The sequence below is a fragment of the Juglans microcarpa x Juglans regia genome, chromosome 4D (genome assembly GCF_004785595.1).
Source record: "Juglans microcarpa x Juglans regia isolate MS1-56 chromosome 4D, Jm3101_v1.0, whole genome shotgun sequence".
Lineage (NCBI taxonomy): Eukaryota > Viridiplantae > Streptophyta > Magnoliopsida > Fagales > Juglandaceae > Juglans > Juglans microcarpa x Juglans regia.
Window position 1 is genome coordinate 33,862,859 of NC_054600.1, and position 20,804 is coordinate 33,883,662.

The following is a 20,804-nucleotide window of genomic DNA, read 5'->3' on the forward strand; positions in this document are numbered from 1 at the left end:
AGGAGCTAGGGGACGACCAACAACATGTTATGTGACGACGAAGAGGTTCCTTGAGCAACCATTGGCTATGTCTGAGACCTATTCACGTTCGTGCCCGAGGAAGAGGCACCAGGATGAGCTTTAACCATCGGCTTTGACATAGGAAGAGGGACATCGGCGATCGATGACAAATTTTGTCACGACGGAGAGGTCCCTTGAGCAACCGTTGGCGATGTCTGAGACTAACACGCGTTCGTGCTCGAGGAGGAGGCACCAAGATGAGCATTGACCTTCGGCGTTGGCATAGGAAGAGAGCCTCCGACTGTTAGCGACAAGTTCTGTGACGACAGAGGGTCCATGAGCAACCACCGGCGACGTCCGAGTCATATATGCGTTCGTGCCCGAGGAAGAGGCACCAGGTTGAACATTGACCATCGGCGCTGGAAAAGGAAGAGGGTCATCGGCTGCTGGCGACAAGTTCTGTGACGACTGGGGAGGAGGGTCCCCTGAGCAACCGTCGATGACGTTTGAGTTGTATTTGCGATCGAGTCCAAGGGAGAGGACCCGAAGTGGGCTTTGACCCACCACGATAGAGAAACAGGCTTCAAGCCCAGCCCATTGCCTCCAACATTGTCTTTCAAACCCGGCCCATCGCCTCTACCAGCTGCAGTCTGAGGCCCATATGCTTTAGAGGAGGAACTTAAGTGGCTAGGGCCCTTCAAAACGCTATTTAAGCCCATAACCAAGCCCAAGCCCGAATCAATTTTATTCATCAAGTCAATGATATTTTCCAGAACACACGACAACTCAGCTCTAGATGCCCACAACATCCCTTCGACTTCCCCACTAACGGGATACACAAAATGCGAACCACCAACCCCACAAGCCTCCTTATGATGCCATTTGTCAGCATGTGAAGAGAACTGCCGTTCATTCTGAACTTCACCACCAATCACCTTCCCCTTCCTCCGACCATCACCCTCCATACCATTAAAACTATTACCTGCCAGAGGACATACCGGTTTCTTCAAGACCGATGCAAATGATGCACCGTTTGGGAGGAAGACCCTTCTTGCTGACGACACACTGCTTGGCCCCTTTCGATGCCATTCCTGAACATCGATAGCCTGAGCATATTGGACTTTGTTTTCTTCTTCTTGAACAAAGACTTCAGAACCAGCCATCAAACGCATGAAAAACGCGAATTCTACCCAACCTCTACCATGTAAACCTTCGAGAATAAACAAAGAGCCCTCTTTTGCTCCCATTCCCATACTCATCTAATGTCAAAAAATGACCCTCGATTTAGCATGCTCTGAATAATCACAACTCCATTACCCTCCCGCAACTTTCTGAAAAACCCATCACGCCAAGGGTGTGCCGACCAATCCTCCAACACCTTTGCCACCCATGACAACACCGGCACTCTTAAGAGAAACAAACTTAACCATCCTTCTGCTCCACTCGGAAATTCGAATATAATTTCCTCCTTCCTTTGAAAAAACAAAGGTCTTTGATTCCACCTTCAAACGCCTAGAGTTCAACATCCTAAACGCCTAGTCTAAAATTCAACTCATGCCAGAAAAATTCATTGGTTTATTGTTCACATCTAATGTTGCTTTAGGCTCTGGCATATATATTAATACTTCAGTTAATAAATAATCAGTTTCAATATATGTGAAGTAATTTTATCAGGTGAATAATTAGATGCTGCAAATTTGTTTTGACATGAAACCGTAGTGTTATGGCTTTTCGGTGGTCAATACTTGCTGCTGTAACTTGAACTTTACAATTCTTGCTCATGGTTCTGGTTTTATTTTTAGTTTTGTCTGATCTCTTCTGAAAATAAGTATTTATATCTACCGGTTTGTTGGATGTAAATATAAGATAATGGTTAGGTCCTTACGGAATAAATATGCAGCTGCTTGTGATCCCTCAAGTATTATTTTATTCGATGTTTGTTCAATTACCTCTCCAGGGATTGTGAAAGATGTTCTACTAGAAATATTCTTAGCACACTCGGCCATCTGCCCCAATCTCAAAAGGATAATTACTATGTTATATAACACAAAAATAAGGTTGTTGGGACTTTGATTCTTAGAACGTCGATTTGTACGGTGGAAACGACATTATCTAATTTGCCCACTTGCTATGCCTCTATTCCTGTTCCTGTTGGTGTGGCCAACTGTATAGAGTATTTTCAGAGGGATTTCTTGTGGGTTGGAGTTGGTGAGAAATTCAAGTTTCATATAGTTAGCTGGCCCTAGATTTGTACTCCGGTTTATTCAAGAGGGTTGGGAGTTAGAACTTTGCTGGCATTCAATCATGCTTTGTTGGGCAAATGTCTAAGGCACTTACGGTGATTGGTGGTGGAAGTTAAGTATGTTAGTATGTGGGGTAGAGGGTGTTCTAATGAAGTGAGTGGTCCTTATGGAATTGGAGTGTGGAAAAACATAAGAAGGTCCACGTAAGTTTACTTTTTGCTCGTGTGCATGCATTCTTATGTCTAGCAGTGGATATATGGTGGATCTCTTCCTAAGGTTAAAATGTCATGTTAAGATGGTATCTCTAGGTCAAGGGCCCATATCCATGAACTTGCTGATTGTAACAGAATCATACTCCCAAATCAAGACATTGCTTGAGCTTAATAGCTCATTTTTCTGTCATTTTCTAATGGATATGGCATCCAACTAATAATCTGTGTACTTTTATGTTCAGGTTCCATGTGTTGAAGTAAATGCCCTGATGAAAACTTTCAAGATGAAGCCTTTATTGTTCCCGGTAAATTTGATTTCATTTTCCATTTGGTCTAATATCTAAAAGTGCTGATGCTTAAATATAGGGTGTATGTACTATATATCCATGGTATATGCTCTATTTTATCTTTCTCTTTATCAAACTTAAGTGCTTTGCGTTTTTTGTTTTTGTTGTCTTTTTATCTTGCAAGTAATACTGGTATACTAGTTCATCCTAACCAGTCAACTTTGTTTTCATCTCCATTTCTTTCTGTATGTGCTGCAGTTGGCCGGTTCGGTAACTGCTGTATTCAACTGTCAAGGCCCACTGGATGCTCCTATATTTGTGGGAAGTGGAATGGTTTCTAGGAAGATATCTCATTCAGTGTCTGAGTTTCCTGCATCCTCTGCCTATGAAGTAATGTTGAAAAGCAAAGAAGCTGGTGCAGTGGCAGCTTTTGACCGTGTTCCATTTTCATATTTATCGGCCAATTTCACTTTTAACACTGATAATTGTGTAAGTAATGTCGGACGGTAAGCGAATTTACAAAAGAGTGGTAACTTCTTTTCTATGCAAGTATGATAATAGATCCTGTAAATTTCTTCACATATGATAGGTTGCTGACTTGTATGGAATTAGAGCTAGCCTCGTGGATGGAGGTGAAATTCGAGGGGCAGGGAATGCATGGATTTGCCCAGAGGTATCTGACTGCTTATGAAATAGCCTACATGTTAATTCATGCATTTATTAATTAATAAGTACAAATACTTGTCAATTTTTTTGATCGGTAATATAGTAATCAGCAGTAACTTGTCTATTAACAAATCTGATAATAGATCTTTTAAAGATCCATGTATTTGTTCAAAAAATACAATAGGATATTTCTTATCAAGAAATAGCCTATTGTGCTTGTTTATGAATTAACAAATGCATGGATTTGCAGTCACTTTCACCAATTGATGAGGTTTAGAGACTTAACTGTTTCTCCTCAGTCCGCCGCTTTCCCTATCCATGGATTGATTTTATTTATTTGCCATTACTTCTGAGTGTCATATTTGGTTGGCAAGCCAACTCATTTTTTCCCTTTAATGGGTTTCAAAAGAGGATCTTCTCTAGGGCTTTATCATGATCCGATCTGTAATGTCCCAGATTGATTATAAGAAAGGTGGTGAAGGGGACCCCAAATAGCTTGGGAAGGAGTTCATCCTTTATAATGATTTTAAGTGGCTCCAATTGTGACAGTGATTAGTTCTATTGGAGTATGGGTCTAGATGACTTTAGCCTTCTTTGAGTCGTACAAATGGTACAAAGTCAATCCCAATTAGAAGTGTGAGACTTGAGCCACCACCTATGATGGAATAGCCTGATGAGGATGTCAGGGATTTAAAAAAGGGAAATTGCATTGCCTTGAATTGATTATAAGGGGTTGAGTGGGATCCCACATTACTTGGCAAGGAGAAATTCATGCCCTTCATAATGATTTCAAACGGCTTTAATTATAACATTGACTAGTCCTTTTGGGGTATGGACCTAGACATTGCTTGGGTTTTCCTTGGGTTGTTACGTGATCATACTGTGTTTTATATGGCTTCTACACCCTTTTTAGACCCATTTTGGATGGAAGTCATTTCTCAATAGTCCTACTAGACATGGGTGTAAAGCAACATGTCTTCACTTTAGTCAAGTCACCTTTTTTTTTTTTTTATAAGTAATGATATTATATATATATATATATATCAATAGGAGTAACTAAGTACACTGTACGTATACAAGAAAAACACCTAGCCCATACAAGAAAGCCCCTAATGACCCAAAAGCCCATGAAAACCTATCCCAAAATACACCAAGCCCGAATTGGAAAACTATCGATACACCTCCCCGACTCCATCTTCTACATCCCACTACAAGAACATCTTCACAAAGCCCTCCCTTTAGCCTTCCCTCGACTTGAGCTAGCTCCTTAGTATCGTAGTTGATTGCCCAAGAAAAATTCTTTAACTCCCTGCTTTTCTTAAACTTAGATTTGGTTTCAAGCATGTGGCTCGCCTCGATTGCAGTTAGTAGTGCTTTAAATTGGTTTTCATATTCTCCCTGCTCTCCATATGAAAGTTCCAGGGTTTGTAGAAACCCATTATCTTTATTCAGAATCCAATCCGCTGTTGAACCCGCTATATCGTTAATCGGAAAAGCTTTTCTTAATTAGTGAATAACAAGTCACCTGACTAGTTATTGGGAAATTTTTGTTTGGAATCTGTGGTGATTATTCACTTTAGTTTTTTTTTTTCCTTTAATTAAGTTTATTTCTTTTTGATGTAGAATACTCTGTTTTTGCAGGGTGAGGTGGATGATGCAGCAATAGATGTGAATTTCTCTGGAAATATGTCCTTTGATAATATCATGCACCGTTATATCCCTGGGTATCTTCATCTGATCCCCCTCAAATTAGGGGATTTAAATGGAGAAACGAAATTGTCTGGATCTCTTTTGAGACCGTAAGATTCTTAGGCTTTTAATTGTTTGTTGATTAAATTTTTCCCATGCCATTTTTCTTTAAAAAAAATCCTGTGCTGTTGCCTATAAGTTCTATGCACTTAGTTTTTAAGCCAAACTGTAACTCGGTCCGTCTAAATTTGGGATTTTGTCGAGTTGGTTCTAATAATGTCAAATTTAGCAATGCCAACTGGAGAGTTTGGAATCAGTCAGTCTGATTCTTTTGTCATTTTCCCTTAAATTACTGCCTTTAAATGTGTTTTTCATTCCCATCTTTTTGCTTTCTCTCCCCATGTAAGCCCAACTTCCACCCTTTCACTCACCGACTAGTTTGACCCATAACCAAATCATGCCCTCTCCACCTCCAACACCACCCTATACTCCCAGATCTTCCTGAACTCTCCAAGGCCAGAGGATATGCTTCTTCAAGTATGGCTCTTGCTGCCGCTGAGCCAATATGTAGGTGATCTCCATCTTTGCAATTGTTCACATTGTTGCCTTCTGTGCCACCATGTTTGTCAGTAAGTGTGAGGAGTTTCTATGTTTGGTTGTTTGTGGGTTTGAGAAGTGAATAGCAGATGGAAGAATTAAGAGAAAGGATAGGTTTGGTGTTTCAAATCTGATTTCAATGCAGTTGGAGAAATTACAAAGAAAAAGGGAAAAAAGAACAAAAGGAGAGCTCGGGGAGGGGAGGAGTAGATATGGGGTAAGATGACAAGTGCCGCCCCCGGGGGGGGGGGGGGGGGGGGGGGGGGGGGGGGGGGGGGGGGGGGGGGGGGGGAATATAGAATATATATAGATATATATGCACTCTCTCAATCCTTCCCAATTTGAACTGGGTCAATGAAATAAATGACCAAATACATAGATTAAAGTGAAGAAATAGATGTAGTAATAGCGCCTGTAAAAAATGACCCATTACTGCTTCTCTGTAATTATTTTATTTTTCTATTTCAAAGCTTGTCTGCTCTATTCCCCCCCCCCCCCCAATATATATAGATATATATGCACTCTCTCAATCCTTCCCAATTTGAACTGGGTCAATGAAATAAATGACCAAATACATAGATTAAAGTGAAGAAATAGATGTAGTAATAGCGCCTGTAAAAAATGACCCATTACTGCTTCTCTGTAATTATTTTATTTTTCTATTTCAAAGCTTGTCTGCTCTATTCCCCCCCCCCCCCCCCCCCCCCCAAAAAACTCCCTCCCCAAAAAAAGCAAATCTTGGTTTTTCGTTTCCCTTGTGCTAGTGGGAATTGACAAGAAAACCAAATTGATGATGCCGAACTTCAAGGTTGACATTTTTAAAATTGAAATTGCAGTCATCAAATTAATGACGAATTTAAACATAGAGGGACCAAATTTTGGCTTACCTAATGTTTACATTTTATGGATGTTGATAATACTTCAGGTTGGCTTGTTCATCGTTATTTTTTAATGCAGGAGGTTTGACATTAAATGGGTTGCTCCAATGGCAGAAGGTTCCTTCAGTGATGCTCGAGGACATATCATAATTTCACATAACTACATCAAAGTTGATTCTTCATCTTTTGCTTTTGACTTGTTCACGAATATTCAGACATCCTATCTTGATGAATACTGGCTCAACAGAAAAGAGTTTCATGCAAATAGTGTCATGCCATTTAGTATTGATGGGGTTGAGTTAGATTTACGCATGCGTGGTTTTGAGTTTTTTAGTTTACTATCTTCTTATAATTTTGACTCTCCAAGACCCATGCATTTGAAAGCAACCGGAAGGATTAAGTTTCAGGGAAAGGTTTTCAAGTCTAGTAGTATTACAAATATGCAACCTGTGGAAATGCAAGATAATGGAAAAACAGATAGTCTTGTTGGTGACATTTTAATATCTGGTCTCAAGCTGAATCAGCTGATTCTAGCACCTCAGCTGGCGGGACAGTTGAGCATGTCACGCGGGTGTATCAAGGTAATGTAAAAAAAAAGAGAGAGAGAGACTTGTACACAAGTTTTTTCTTTTCGGAAATTGAGCCTCACATATTAGTTTTATTGGTTGAAATATGTTATATTGCTTGGGTTACTTACACCAGTAATGTATCTTAAACAAGTTTATCTTCTGAAAGAGGTTCTTGACTTTCTGTGTGAAATTAATAGCTATTTAACTGTGGAAGTTGTGGGTTTTGCGGTATGTCACAAGGGACATCAAAAGCCCAAGGAATCTAATAGTTATGTTCTATTGCGGGTGACATGGCACTGCCTGTGTTAACAGATGGTGGGATGTCCAGTAGTCCTTAATAGCACTATTTTGATCATGTTTTGTGCTACTGGTTTGTTATTGTCACACCATTATCATGTACACTTGAGTATTTTCAGAATCCAAACATCTTTCCATATAGTTTCCTCTTGATGTGCAAATGTTAATTTTTTGTATTGGTAAGCTTTATCTCCTCGTGGAGAAAAAGGCAGAAGAAACACTGCCTATATGCCACTGTTTTGTGACTACATGACCGATTCACTAAGAATTTGTTCTAGGTAGACTCATCTGTTAATTTGTTTATATGCTAATTTGCTAGAGTGAGAGGTCAGGTATTATCAGTCACAAATATATGCTAATTTGTTAGTGTGTCACGCATCGTTGAAAAAAAAATTACTTATAAAAAAACCTATTTTTGTTTGTTTCTGCACTGCTCTGCTTACTAAGTCATACTGAAATCTTAACTCTATCTGGCAATGCAGTTGGATGCCTCAGGTAGGCCAGATGAAAGCTTTGCAGTGGAGGTTGTAGGGCCACTGCAGCGTGGTAGTGAAAATAATTCCCAAAATGGAAAATTACTGTCCTTTTCCCTTCAAAAAGGACAACTAAGAGCCAATGTTTGTTTCCAACCACTTCATTCTGCTAACTTGGAGGTGCTTCTACTTTTTGTTATTTCTATAGCAATTTAATTTATTTCCGTTTTCCAAGCTATTAGGTTTGCTTGTATATAAGAGCAACAATAGTATGAGAATAGGAGTTATTTATTTTTCATGACTTTGTGTGAGCTGTTTGCAGGTACGGAATCTGCCACTTGATGAATTGGAGTTGGCTTCACTAAGGGGAACAATTCAAAGAGTAAGTTGTCCCCTTTATCTCTTGATTTTATTTGTATTCTTTATGTCTAAAGCTTTATTTGACTTATCAAAAAATTATTCTATATGTCAAATGCTGTTCTTTTATCGTCTTTAATGTGCATCGGATCATAATGAGGTGGGTTGACCAGTAAAAAATATTCCAAATTCAAGATCATATAACATTTTATCTTAAAATTTTTTTGATAGAAAATATTGAGAATTGCAGGAGTGTCCAATATTGTTCTTGGTATGAAGAAGGAAACTTATTAATATCTTCACGTATAAAATAAAGAAAATTGTGGAAAGCTTTCTTAGTTTCTTGTTTGGAACACAGCCATTAGTCCTTATTCCTTGGTGACTTATAAAAAAAAACTCCTTAGTGATTATGGGGAACCGGTTATTCTTTTTCTTGGAACCTAATATTTACTCCTAATCTTATTTGAAATTCACTGGGAGTTTTTTTTTTTTCCCCTTCAAGTTTTGAGATTCTGGTAGTTATCAATGGTGGTGTGTTTTATCTTCTTTCCACGCTATTATAGGTGAAATTTTAATTAACTCTGTCAGTAGCAATTTGAAATTGAAATTGTTACTCAGCCAGTAGCTGGTTGTTTACTTTCAGGCAGAAATTCAGCTTAATCTTCAGAAAAGAAGAGGTCATGGTGTATTATCTGTGCTTCGGCCAAAATTCAGTGGTGTGCTAGGTGAAGCCCTAGATGTGGCTGCCAGATGGAGTGGGGATGTTGTGAGTACTTGAGCTATAGCTCTTACCTTGAATCTTCCTCTTGATCTTTTGTTATTGCCATAGATGATGATAGTAATTCTATATTGTCATTGTCCTGTAATAAGCTGGATACATTGTTGTTTCACTTCCTAATGGCTTTAGCTTCTTCTCCAACTATTATCATGTAAAAGTCTTGGATATCTTATTTTGTAGGATTACCTTAATCACCTTTAACCCTTCCAAATGCAAATATGATAATACGGATGAAAATTACAAAAGAGAAACTGCTTAAGAGGTGAAACAGTACATCAAATTTTAGATGTCCACCTGTTTTCAAATATCTATCCTACAAAGTAAACAAGCTAAGGAAGTAATCTGTTGTTCACGTAGTTGATATCAGATGTCTGTCCAGTTTCAAATCTTAAGCTTCAAAAGTAGGCCTACATCGCATTGGTCAGTAAGATTTTGCATTCTACACCCTGATGCTAATGATTGTTTTTCCTTGCTGTTATATTTTCAGTTTAAAGACAACTCTTCTGAGATTTCCTTCAAAAAATAATGCATGCTATGTCTTTTTGTCTTTAGCTCAGCAGATATCTTTAATGCTGTGTCAAAATCATCCTAGATTATGTAACTCAAGGAGTAATAGTTCTATTTATAAACAATTTTCAGGAACTCTTGTTTTTTCCAAAAATAAAATCGCTTATTAGTATTGTCTTACATAATGACATTGGAAAATGATACATTACTCTTATGACACTGATGATAAAATTGTTCTGGAACAAAGTTAGGGTTGCAAAGTAACTATATCAAATCATGTTCATTTGTTATGAGCGTTAGTTCCTATATAATTAATTTATTTGTGTATATATGGCAGTATGAATGACCTGTCTAATGTTGTACTGGTTGATTAGATCACTGTTGAGAAAACTGTTCTGGAACTAAGTAACAGCCGTTACGAGCTTCAAGGTGAATATGTTCTGCCTGGTACCCGAGACCGTACCCTGCTGGCAAGGAAGGGGGTGGCTTGCTGAAAAGGGCAATGGCCGGGCATCTGGGTAGTGTCATATCTTCTATGGGAAGATGGAGAATGAGACTCGAAGTCCTACAGCTGAGGTGGCTGAGGTGCTTCCACTTGCCAGACTTCTTTCTCGAATCACGGATCCTGCTGTTCGTTCCAGATCAAAGGTTGTATTCTACTTAAATGTGTTGTAATTGAATACATAAAATAATAATCAGCTGCGCATAGGTTAACCATATATGGTTGCTTGAGATTGACTTCCAAGTTTCTAAGCTTTGATGTTGGCGCAAAGCATTAAATGTTGTTATCTTACAGAGCATGGCTGACTACTGTTATTCTCCATCATTTGGATCTATTTCAATGTCCTCTGTTCTGCAACACACCCTTCCTCCATAAGTGGAAGTATCAAATGAACAAAACATTAGTGACCCTTCCATAACATAGCAAAACTAATGTTTAGCATTGTGTTTGAGATGATTTGCCCCGAGGTTGTGGATGCAAATTGGGATGCATGATGCTAATTGTTTACTGATTCTTTTCCTAATATGTAACTAGATCTACAATGTTTTTTAAAGTCTTTAATATCCTTCACTATTACAAATGTAATTTTGCTTGTTATAAATCATAACTCTTCAGTATTAAAAAGAAAAAGAGAATTCTGACTATGCATGTTTATGGCCCTGCATGCAGGACCTTTTTATTCAGAGTTTGCAGTCAGTGGGATTATATGCTGAAAATCTTCAAGGACTGCTTGAGGTACTCCATATGACTTCTTATCCAAAGCTGCATTATTGATGGCCTGGCTTGGTTCTCACAAAACCAGATAGACTTTGTTTCTATTGTTCTCCTGTAGAATTCTTTTCTATTGCTCCCCTCATTAGAAATAGGATGAATGGTGTAGAGGATACCAAGACTCAAGGTTTCATGTTTTCATTATATTGTCTGTACAATATTCAGGTTATGCGGGGGCATTACACTTCCAATGAAGTTATTCTTGAAGATGTAAGTCTTCCAGGTTTGGCTGAACTTAAGGGTCGCTGGCATGGGTCTCTTGATGCAAGTGGTGGAGGCAATGGAGACACAATGGTAAATATCTTTATATGCTTGTTCAAATGTCATAGATGTATGTGTTGCAAGAAGTGAATGGTTAAAAATGTAGACTGCCAAAATTACATTACCATCTGGACCACAAGATGTTGGGTGCGGAAAACCTGTGTTTGGAATTATGAGGGTTCATTTTACATGTCTCATTTTACAACCAATGCAATATTACTTTTGAAAACAGAGCAGTTTTTAGCCATAGTTTTTAGTCAAGATACATCTAAAAGCTGTAATAACTTAGGAAAACAACGACAGCTTGCTATTAAGAGTGTTCCTTGAGGTATTCACTGGTAATGATGTCTAATCGTCCTGTTGTTTATCGTCTTCTTTAGTTTGGTTGCATTCTGTTGTTTGTCAGTTGTTATTTTAGAGATGGATAGGAGTTTGCGTATAGAATCCAAGGTATTTGAATTTAGGAGAAAAGGAGGTAATGTGTTCTGTATTACAGAAAAGGGAAGAAAACATACTATGTCTTTATATCTATCTGGGGGAATGGTGGTTTGGTTTGCTAAGGAGATAGAGGTTTGTTGGAAGAATCTTGGTAAGATGGTTGATTATCAGACTAGAAGGGAGGGAGACAAAAGTTTTTATGTTGCGGGGGCCCATAATCAGTCTGGTAGATTTCTGAAGATGTTAGAATATGGCACAGGTTTGGGTATAGGAATTTTAGTCATCCTGAAGGGAGGAGTGGATGTGGATGTGGATGGGCTGGTTTTGTGAGATTCTTACGAGAAATGGTTGGGTCCTCTTCCGCTGCGACATATCATGCTGATAGAGGTATGTCCTGTCAAAATAATGTGAATGGCCGAATCAATTGGCCTTTGAGTGATCTGTCTATTATATATCAACTTTACAAGATAGCTATACATGGAAAGAAAGTAATTTACGAGTGATTCTAGCAGTCTATCCCTATATGGAAACTATACCCTGTCAATATGCTATGTACAAGCCTAAGTAAATTAAGGAAAGATGAAATAAGGAAAGAAGAATAGAAGAAGGATTATGGACAGCAAAGCTGTCCATTGACATGTCCAAGGTTGGACAGGTTGTAAATCATCCAAGTAGTAATTTGATGGCTGCTACTTCTTTACATGCTGGTGATGATAAGGCTGGAGGAGGTTCTTATGTGGCAGCATTGATGAAACCTGTGCAATTTTCAGAGAGATTAGGAGGTGCCAAGAGTAGGAAGGAGGTTATCTCACCGGAAGATGGAAGGAGGAAGGAAGGGGGGATAGAACTCAGGCGTAATTATGGTGACGGTAGGAGTTACGAGGTGTTGGAAAACATAAAAGTGGAAGGGACACTTTGGCATTTACATTCTGAATTAATGGGATGGAAGGATAAAATTGTCTTTTTATTGAATAAGGTTGATGGAGGGCTGGGTTTAATGATGGTTTTGGGCCATGAGATGGATGCCCAAGAAAATAAAGTGAGGCTGGTGGAGGGGATGAGTGGATCAAGTGAGGTAGGCTATGGTAGTGGGCTGGGTAGAGGCCCAATCACGCGATCTGTTTGTTGGAGGCCTAAGGAAAGCATTGTGGCTATTTTGGGCCCGAGAGGAGAAATGAAGCGTTGGCCCAACCCATCGTCAAAGCTGATGGCTCGTTTGTCATCACAGAGGGGTGCGACGGAGGGAGGCGATCCTAATGGGAGTTTTCCGACGAGGAAGGGCCTGGAGTAGAGGGTGGTACTGAGATCTATTGGCTCGATAAAGGAGAAGAAAGCTAGATCCAGCTGCTTGACGGCACCGTTGGTGGATTTGTCTACACAGAATGGAGCGACGGTGGGAGGTGAGCAAGGTGGGTGTTCCCCGACGATGAATGACACAATGGCGACGCCATCTCAGGATATATTGAAGAGATTGGATTCCGATAGTTTGCAAGATAGACTGGGATCAATGATCTGTGTGGTTTCTTCATCACAGAGTGGTTCGATGATGGAGGAAACGTGTTTTGGTGGGCCCTCGAGAGTGGGAAGCCATCTGGAGACTGAGATTGTGCATTCATCCTCGGTCTCATATAGGGATCAGGAAGGGTTGAGTAAGGAGCAAGGTAGGAATGAAGAAGTTGTGTCTGTTCATCACTATTAGGTGAGTAAGGGAGGGGAAGTAAGGGAGGAAGGTGTAAAGATGGTGGACGAGGTAGTTGAGAATGAGGGGGTGGAGAATTAGGTTTTTAATGTAGTTGGGATGCTGGAGAATGGAGCTATTTCTTCTGAAAATAATATTTTTGAGTTGCAAATGGGTCCTATTTGCTGTACAGAGGAAGAGGATGGTGAAGGATGAGGGATTTGTGGATAGGGTGGGAAGTGGTGGATTTCTTATAATTTTTCAGGTACTCCTAGTTTTGTTCTGGCTAGAAAATTGAAATCTCTTAAGAAAGATATAAAGAGATGGAATAAAGAGGAGTTTGGGAATTTGGACAGCAAGAGGAAGTTTCTTATGGAAGAGTTGAGAGGTTTGGATGAGAAGGAGGTGCAAGGGGTTATTTCGGGGGGGGACAAGAAAAGAAAAATAGGGGTGGCTTTTGAACTGGAAAATATAGCGATAATGGAGGAAATTTCGTGGAGGCAAAAATCTAGGGTTCTGTGGTTGAAGGAAGGAGACTGGTGCACTAAATTCTTTCATCAAATGGCAAACTCTCATAGAAGAAATAATGTGATTGAGGTTCTTCGAGATGGAGACAGACTTATTATGGATCAAGAAGATATTAAGGCTCACATAGTGAATTTTTATGAGTAGTTGTTTTCGGAAGATTTTTCTTGGAGACCAAAACTGGACAGACTTTGTTTCGATTCTATGGATCTGGTTGAAGCTGATTGGCTAGAGAGAAAGTTTGAAGGAGATGAAGTACTTGATGTGGTTAAGGGTATGGATAGGGACAAGGCTCCGGGTCCGGATGGGTTCTCTTTGGCGTTTTATCAAGCATGCTGGGACGTTGTTAGAGAAGATATTATGAAGGTGTTCGCTGAATTTCATTCGTACATGAGGTTTGAGAAGAGTTTTAATGCAACTTTCATTGCACTTATTGTGAAAAAGGTAGGGGCTGTGGAGATGAGAGATTTTCGGCTTATTAGTTTGATGAATGGAGTGTATAAAATCATTTCTAAGGTGCTGGCCAATCGTTTGAGCATGGTGATGGAGAGGATTATTTTAAAATCGCAAAGTGCCTTTGCGAGGGGAAGACAAATTTTAGACTCTGTTTTAATTGCTAATGAATGTTTGGTGAGTAGAATTAAAATGGAGAAAGCTGGTATTATAATCAAATTGGACATGGAAAAGACTTATGACCATGTGTGCTGGGATTTCCTTGTTTATATGCTGAGGAGATATGCTTTTGGAGATAAATGGTGTTCGTGGATAAAGAATTGTGTGTCGACTTTGAGATTTTCAATTTTGGTGAATGGAGAACCGGTAGGATTCTTTAGTAGCTCGCGTGGTTTGAGGCAAGGTGATCCCATCTCTCCCTTTCTTTTTGTTATGATCATGGATGCCTTGAGTAGAATGATTGAGAAGGCAGTGGATGGTAATTTTCTGTCCAGCTTTGTGGTGGGTGATGAGGACCAGAGTAGTTTAAGCGTTTCACACTTATTGTTTGCTGATGATACATTGATTTGAGTGAGTCCAATTCTGACAGTCTTCGTGCTTTAAGAGCACTTTTGCCGTGTTTTGAAGCCATATTGGGGTTAAGAGTTAATTTATCGAAATCTGAAGTCGTTCCTGTGGGTTCTGTTCAGAATATTTCAGTCTTGGCAATATTCTGGGGTGCAGAATTTCTTCACTCCCTTTGAGGTACCTCGGGCTTCCTTTGGGGGCTTCTTATAAATCTGTTAATATTTGGGATGGGGTGATTGAGAAAATTGAAAGGAGGTTAGCTGGTTGGAAGATGATCAACTTGTCTAAATCTTCCTACTTATTTCTTATTTCTTTTTCCATTGCCGGCAAGGGTAGAAAGAAGAATTGAGAGTTTATTTCAGAACTTTTTATGGGGTGGTAAAGGAGAAGAAGGTTAGTTGGAAGAAGGTATGTCAACTGATTGATTGTGGTGGGTTGGGGATAAAAAAAACTTCAGATTTTTTAATAGAGCATTACTTGGGAAATGGCTTTGGAGATACCACTTGGAAAGAAATGCCTTATGGAGAAATGTTATTGATGTAAAATATGGTAGTTTATGGGGAGGTTGGTGCTCAAGAGGTGGGGTGAGTTTGTGGAAGTTCATTAGGAAAGGATGGGGGGAATTTTCTAATCATATTAGATTAAAGGTAGAAGATGGGAAGATGATACTTTTGTGGCATGACTTGTGGTGTGGGGAGTCTACACTTAAATTGGATTTTCCCTTTCTTTTCAGAATTGCAAGGGATCATAATGCAGCTGAGGGATATTCTTTCTTTTGCATTGACAATAATATTCAGTGGAATGTTAACTTTTTTAGGGATGTTAATGACTGGAAAGTGGATGATGTTAAGGCTTTTCTGGAAAGGCTTTACAGTTCAAAGTTGATGCTAGGTGGGGAGGACAACAGGCTGTGGGTTCCTGCAGGAAATTCTAAGTTCTCAGTTTCCTCTTTTTACAGCATATTAACCCGTCACAGGAGCTGTGAATTCCCCTGGAAAAACATATGGAAAGTGAAAGTTCCTTTCAAGGTAGCTTTTTTCTGTTGGGTGGTATCCCTGGGCAAAGTGTTGACAATTGAAAATCTTAGAAGGAGAGGTATGACATTGTTGATTGGTGTCTCATGTGCAGGAAGGATGGGGAATCTGTTAATCATCTCTTTCTTCATTGTGAAGTGGCCAGGTTCTTGTGGAATGAGGTTTTGAATCGGTTTGGTCTTCTTTGGGTAATGCCTAAGGAAGTGGTGGATTTATTAGTAGGGTGGAAGGGATTGAAGGGTAGCAAGAATGCTGTTGATATTTGGAAGATGATTCCGGCTAAAACTTTTGTAATGGTTGATAATTTTCAGAATTTGTTTTAGATTTCCTTTTGGTATTAGAAAGTAGTAGGTATGTCCTGTGTACTTGAGCTTATGCCTATTATTGGGAATAAAATCTCTTATTACTTATAAAAAAAAGTTATACTTATCTAACTTGGAGGAAAGATTAAGTCTTTTATTTTTTTACTCGACTTTTTGGCAGTTGTGATGATTTATACTTTCTGGAGAAGATAATTGTCATTTCATCACTCTCATTAATGTTCTTGGGACTTCTTCACTTCCAATTTTGTCATCTGATAAATTTATTTATTATTATTTTTATTGTCAGGCTGAATTTGACTTTCATGGGGAGGACTGGGAATGGGGAACCTACAAAACTCAGCGTGTTTTGGCAGTTGGTGCATACAGCAATGATGATGGTTTGCGCCTTGACAGACTTTTTATCCAGAAGGATAATGCCACAATCCATGCGGATGGGACTTTGTTAGGGCCGAAAACCAATCTTCATTTTGCTGTGCTAAATTTTCCCGTGAGTCTAGTCCCTACGCTGGTTCAGGTCATTGAATCTTCAGCTACTGATGCTGTCCGCTCATTGCGGCAATTATTAGCACCGATTAGGGGTATATTACACATGGAAGGAGATCTCAGAGGCAGTCTTGCAAAACCTGAATGTGACGTACAGGTAAGGCTCCTTGATGGTGCCATTGGGGGCATTGATCTTGGACGAGCTGAAATTGTTGCTTCCCTAACCTCAACTAGTCGTTTTCTATTCAATGCAAAATTTGAACCTATCATTCAAAATGGCCACGTACACATTCAAGGAAGTGTCCCTGTCACTTTCGTTCCAAATAATATTCTACTGGAAGAAGATATTGAAACAGATAAAGGAGCAGCAGCTTGGTTCCCTGGTTGGGTGAAAGAAAGGGGTACGGGTTCTGCTGATGAAGCCAGTGACAATAAAGTTTCTAGAGATAGAAATGAAGAAGGTTGGGATACTCAATTAGCAGAAAGCCTGAAAGGTCTAAACTGGAACATTTTAGATGTTGGAGAAGTTAGAGTTGATGCAGATATTAAAGATGGGGGTATGATGTTGTTAACAGCTTTGTCTCCTTATGCTAACTGGCTTCATGGCAATGCTGAAATTATGCTCCAGGTGAGCAAAGTCATGCATTCTGTAAGGGCTTATCTTTAACTTTAAACTTATATCTGCAAAAAATGGTAAAATTTCACCTTAAAGTAATTAGTCCGTGCCTTACTTTCCTAAGGTTTGCATATGTTCCAATAAATAGGTCAGAGGTACGGTTGAACAGCCAGTGCTCGATGGATCTGCTTCATTCCACAGGGCATCTATATCATCACCAGTACTCCGAAAACCGCTCACAAACTTTGGTGGCACTGTCAATGTGAAATCAAATAAACTATGCATCACTTCATTGGATAGTAGGGTGGGCAGAAGGGGAAAGATTTTTCTGAAAGGGAATCTGCCCCTCAGAACCAGTGAAGTTTCCCTTGGTGATAAAATTGACCTGAAATGTGAAGTCCTGGAAGTACGGGCAAAGAATATACTTAGGTTTGTAATTGCTATTTCTCACATAAAGATATTCACTAAGCATATGTTCCACCTCATTGATGGCAACTTAATTGTGGGCGTACATGTGCATGGTCCCTCTGTTCATGTTTCACATTTGATAATGTTGCTCCTTTCTATATATTGGTTTTTGTTTTGTGATCACCATCCAAAAATATAAACAAAGCATCTGTTGTCTATAATGTTGTTTATTTATTCATTTTCCTTTGAGCTTACAATCCATAGATATTTTTTTTAAAAATAAATTTTCTTAACTTCTTTCCCCTGCTTCAACTTGCACATGCTAAACTCACTTCCGACTAAAACTACAGTGGTCAGCTTGACACTCAGATGCAAATAACTGGCTCTATATTGGAACCAAATATTTCTGGAATTCTAAAATTGAGCCATGGAGAAGCATATCTGCCACATGATAAGGGTAGTGGAGCTGCTCATTTTAATAGATTGGCATCGAACCAGTCCCAGCTTCCTAGCAGTGGTGTCAAATTCAATCATGCAGTTGCTTCAAGATATGTTTCACGGTTTTTCAGTTCAGAACCTGCTACTTCATGGGCCAAATTCACCCAATCTCCAGGTGGCACACTCGTATTTTATAAGTTTCAATGTGATATGTTGAACTTTTACATCAATGATCTTGCACTGAACTCATGAGTTTAATGCTTTCTTCCATGGGCTGCTTAATCTTGACTCAAGTTTTTGCAAATAGCCCTACGCTATAGTTGTCCATTCTGTTTGTTCACTGTCCTAACTTGTAACTAGGTGTTCTCGCTTGTATGCTTGTGTACTTGGGCTGTGCCTATTTACTTGATCAATAAAAAATTTATTTTACTTGTCAAAAAGAAAAATGTTTGTTCCCTGACCCAGCTCACCACCTTTTCTCTATCTACACTAGTGATTGGGTTAAAATGATATCTGTCTGCTGCTTCATATGAAATTGGGCTTTTGATTGTAATTTTACCAAAGTAAATTGAAATGTGAGAAGTTTATATTTAAAAGGTACCCAAGTTAAACCTATATATATTTCAGTTCTTGTGTGTTCTTTCGTTCACATTTTTGCTTAATCTATGGATATGAAATAAAAATAGCAGTAGGGTTTGAAATGTTGTTTCTGTGAGAAGTTTATTTTTTTATTTTTTTGGGTTTTGAATTAATACATAGAAAGTAGTCAACATTCTTTACTTATGCCACTGTGTGTTTCGGTTTTTTCCTTGTATGAGGAAAGACTATCCATGCTGTGGCATATATAATAATATAGGCATAATTATCTACCTATCAAAAAAGTAATCAACATTCTATGTCGTTATTTAGCAAAAGCTGTTTTGCTTACATTGTTTCCGCACCTTGGCAGTTAAATCAGCTGGAACTGAAAAGGAAATGGAGCAAGTGAACGCCAAAGCAAATTTAGATATCCGCCTCAGTGATTTAAAGCTTGTTCTAGGACCAGAATTGAGGATAATTTACCCTTTGATTCTTAATTTTGCTGTCAGTGGAGAGCTTGAGCTAAATGGCCTGGCTCATCCCAAATTGATAAAACCTAAAGGTATTCTAACATTTGAAAATGGTGACGTGAATCTTGTGGCGACTCAGGTGAGCCTCATGTTAACTTTGTAGTGTAGATTTTCTTGTGCACTGCTTGTTATCTTATTAGTGTTTCTGTAGTCTGGGTTTTGTTTTTTGTTGAAAATGTGATGTTGGCCTATACAAATTCAGGTGAGGCTTAAGCGAGAGCATCTGAATGTCGCAAAATTCGAGCCTGAGTATGGGCTAGATCCAATGCTTGATTTAGCTTTGGTTGGATCCGAGTGGCAATTCAGAATTCAAAGTCGGGCCAGTAATTGGCAAGACAAACTGGTAGTGACCTCAACACGATCCGTGGAACAGGATGTCCTTTCACCTACTGAGGTAGCTTCTGATACTTTGGTTGGTTATGAATTTGCAGTTTCTTCCCATTTATGTTAAACAATCAGCCTTTTCTGGCTTTAAAACCCTTTCTCCCACAGATTGTTTCATGCCACATTACACATGCACTTGTAAAGTGTTCAAAATATGGCGTAGATGATACGTCAGATGTTAAAAACAAAAGAAAAACATACCTATAGAAAAAACCAAAACAAAAGAAAAACATATGGGATTTTTTTTTTGTACACAAGATAAGAAATTTATTGATAATTGAAGAGTTGCCATACTTGTACAGGGAATACAAGATTAAAAAAAGCGAGGCAGATAAAGAGAACAATAATCCGGAAACTAAAAATGAGAAACAAAATTGAGCTTAGCCAGTCTTTTCACAATTCTCAAAGTTTCGATCTTTCCTTTCTTTCCGTTAGCACCGCATTATGCACGACAGGATCAGCATCCATAAAAAAGTATTCCCTCTCAGAACTAGAAAACTTCCTTTTCCAACTTAACAAAAGATCCACCACTATATATAGCATAATTCATTCGAGTCGAAATAAGCCAAAAATTGTGTTCAACAGAACACTAGCTATCTTAGAGTGAAGTAGTAGATAATCCATCGTTCCCCATTCTTTGTGCACATACAGCACCAATCGACAAGCATAATATCTAAAATGTTATGGCCAACGATGAACAATAGAGGAAAAGTGAAAAATCAAATCATACACTGCCACCAACATATCATCAGGCTAGATTTTCAAAATTTCTCATGTTTTGGAAGTTTTCTTTGGGGATGCAAAAAGGTACTTAATTGGTGGGGTGTGCCTCTGTGTGTGTGTGTGCATGCACGCCCGAATTTTTCTCTTTGCAATTGGAGAATCCATTCACCTTCTGGTTTATTTTATTTTTTTCATGTACCATATCTACATGATTTGATCTCATAAATCTTATCAATTCTCACAGGCTGCTAGAGTCTTTGAGAGCCAATTGGCGGAGTCCATCTTGAAAGGTGATGGCCAGCTGGCACTTGAAAAGCTTGCGACTGCAACACTTGAAACATTAATGCCAAGAATTGAAGGAAAAGGAGAATTTGGCCAGGCTAGGTGGAGATTAGTATACGCGCCACAGATCCCTAGTTTGCTCTCTTTCGATCCGACAGTTGATCCTCTCAAATCTCTGGCCAATAATATTTCATTCGGTACTGAGGTTGAAGTCCAGCTAGGGAAACGCCTTCAGGTTATCTTGAAACTCTTTCAA

The 20,804-nt window shown here is 39.0% G+C and overlaps 1 protein-coding gene across 1 annotated transcript in view; it reads left to right on the forward strand.

Annotated features, from left to right (window-relative positions):
• LOC121261288 (protein TIC236, chloroplastic) overlaps nt 1–20,804 on the forward strand; it is a 39,453-nt gene that overhangs the window by 17,937 nt on the left and 712 nt on the right. The window contains 19 exon segments of the mRNA XM_041163592.1: nt 2,698–2,760; nt 3,001–3,231; nt 3,332–3,415; nt 5,050–5,207; nt 6,652–7,153; nt 7,921–8,091; nt 8,234–8,293; nt 8,912–9,034; nt 9,928–10,018; nt 10,021–10,113; nt 10,116–10,201; nt 10,725–10,790; nt 10,992–11,120; nt 16,392–17,216; nt 17,353–17,633; nt 17,963–18,225; nt 19,000–19,238; nt 19,362–19,553; nt 20,511–20,783. Coding sequence (XP_041019526.1) covers nt 2,698–2,760; nt 3,001–3,231; nt 3,332–3,415; nt 5,050–5,207; nt 6,652–7,153; nt 7,921–8,091; nt 8,234–8,293; nt 8,912–9,034; nt 9,928–10,018; nt 10,021–10,113; nt 10,116–10,201; nt 10,725–10,790; nt 10,992–11,120; nt 16,392–17,216; nt 17,353–17,633; nt 17,963–18,225; nt 19,000–19,238; nt 19,362–19,553; nt 20,511–20,783 — 3,930 coding nt within the window.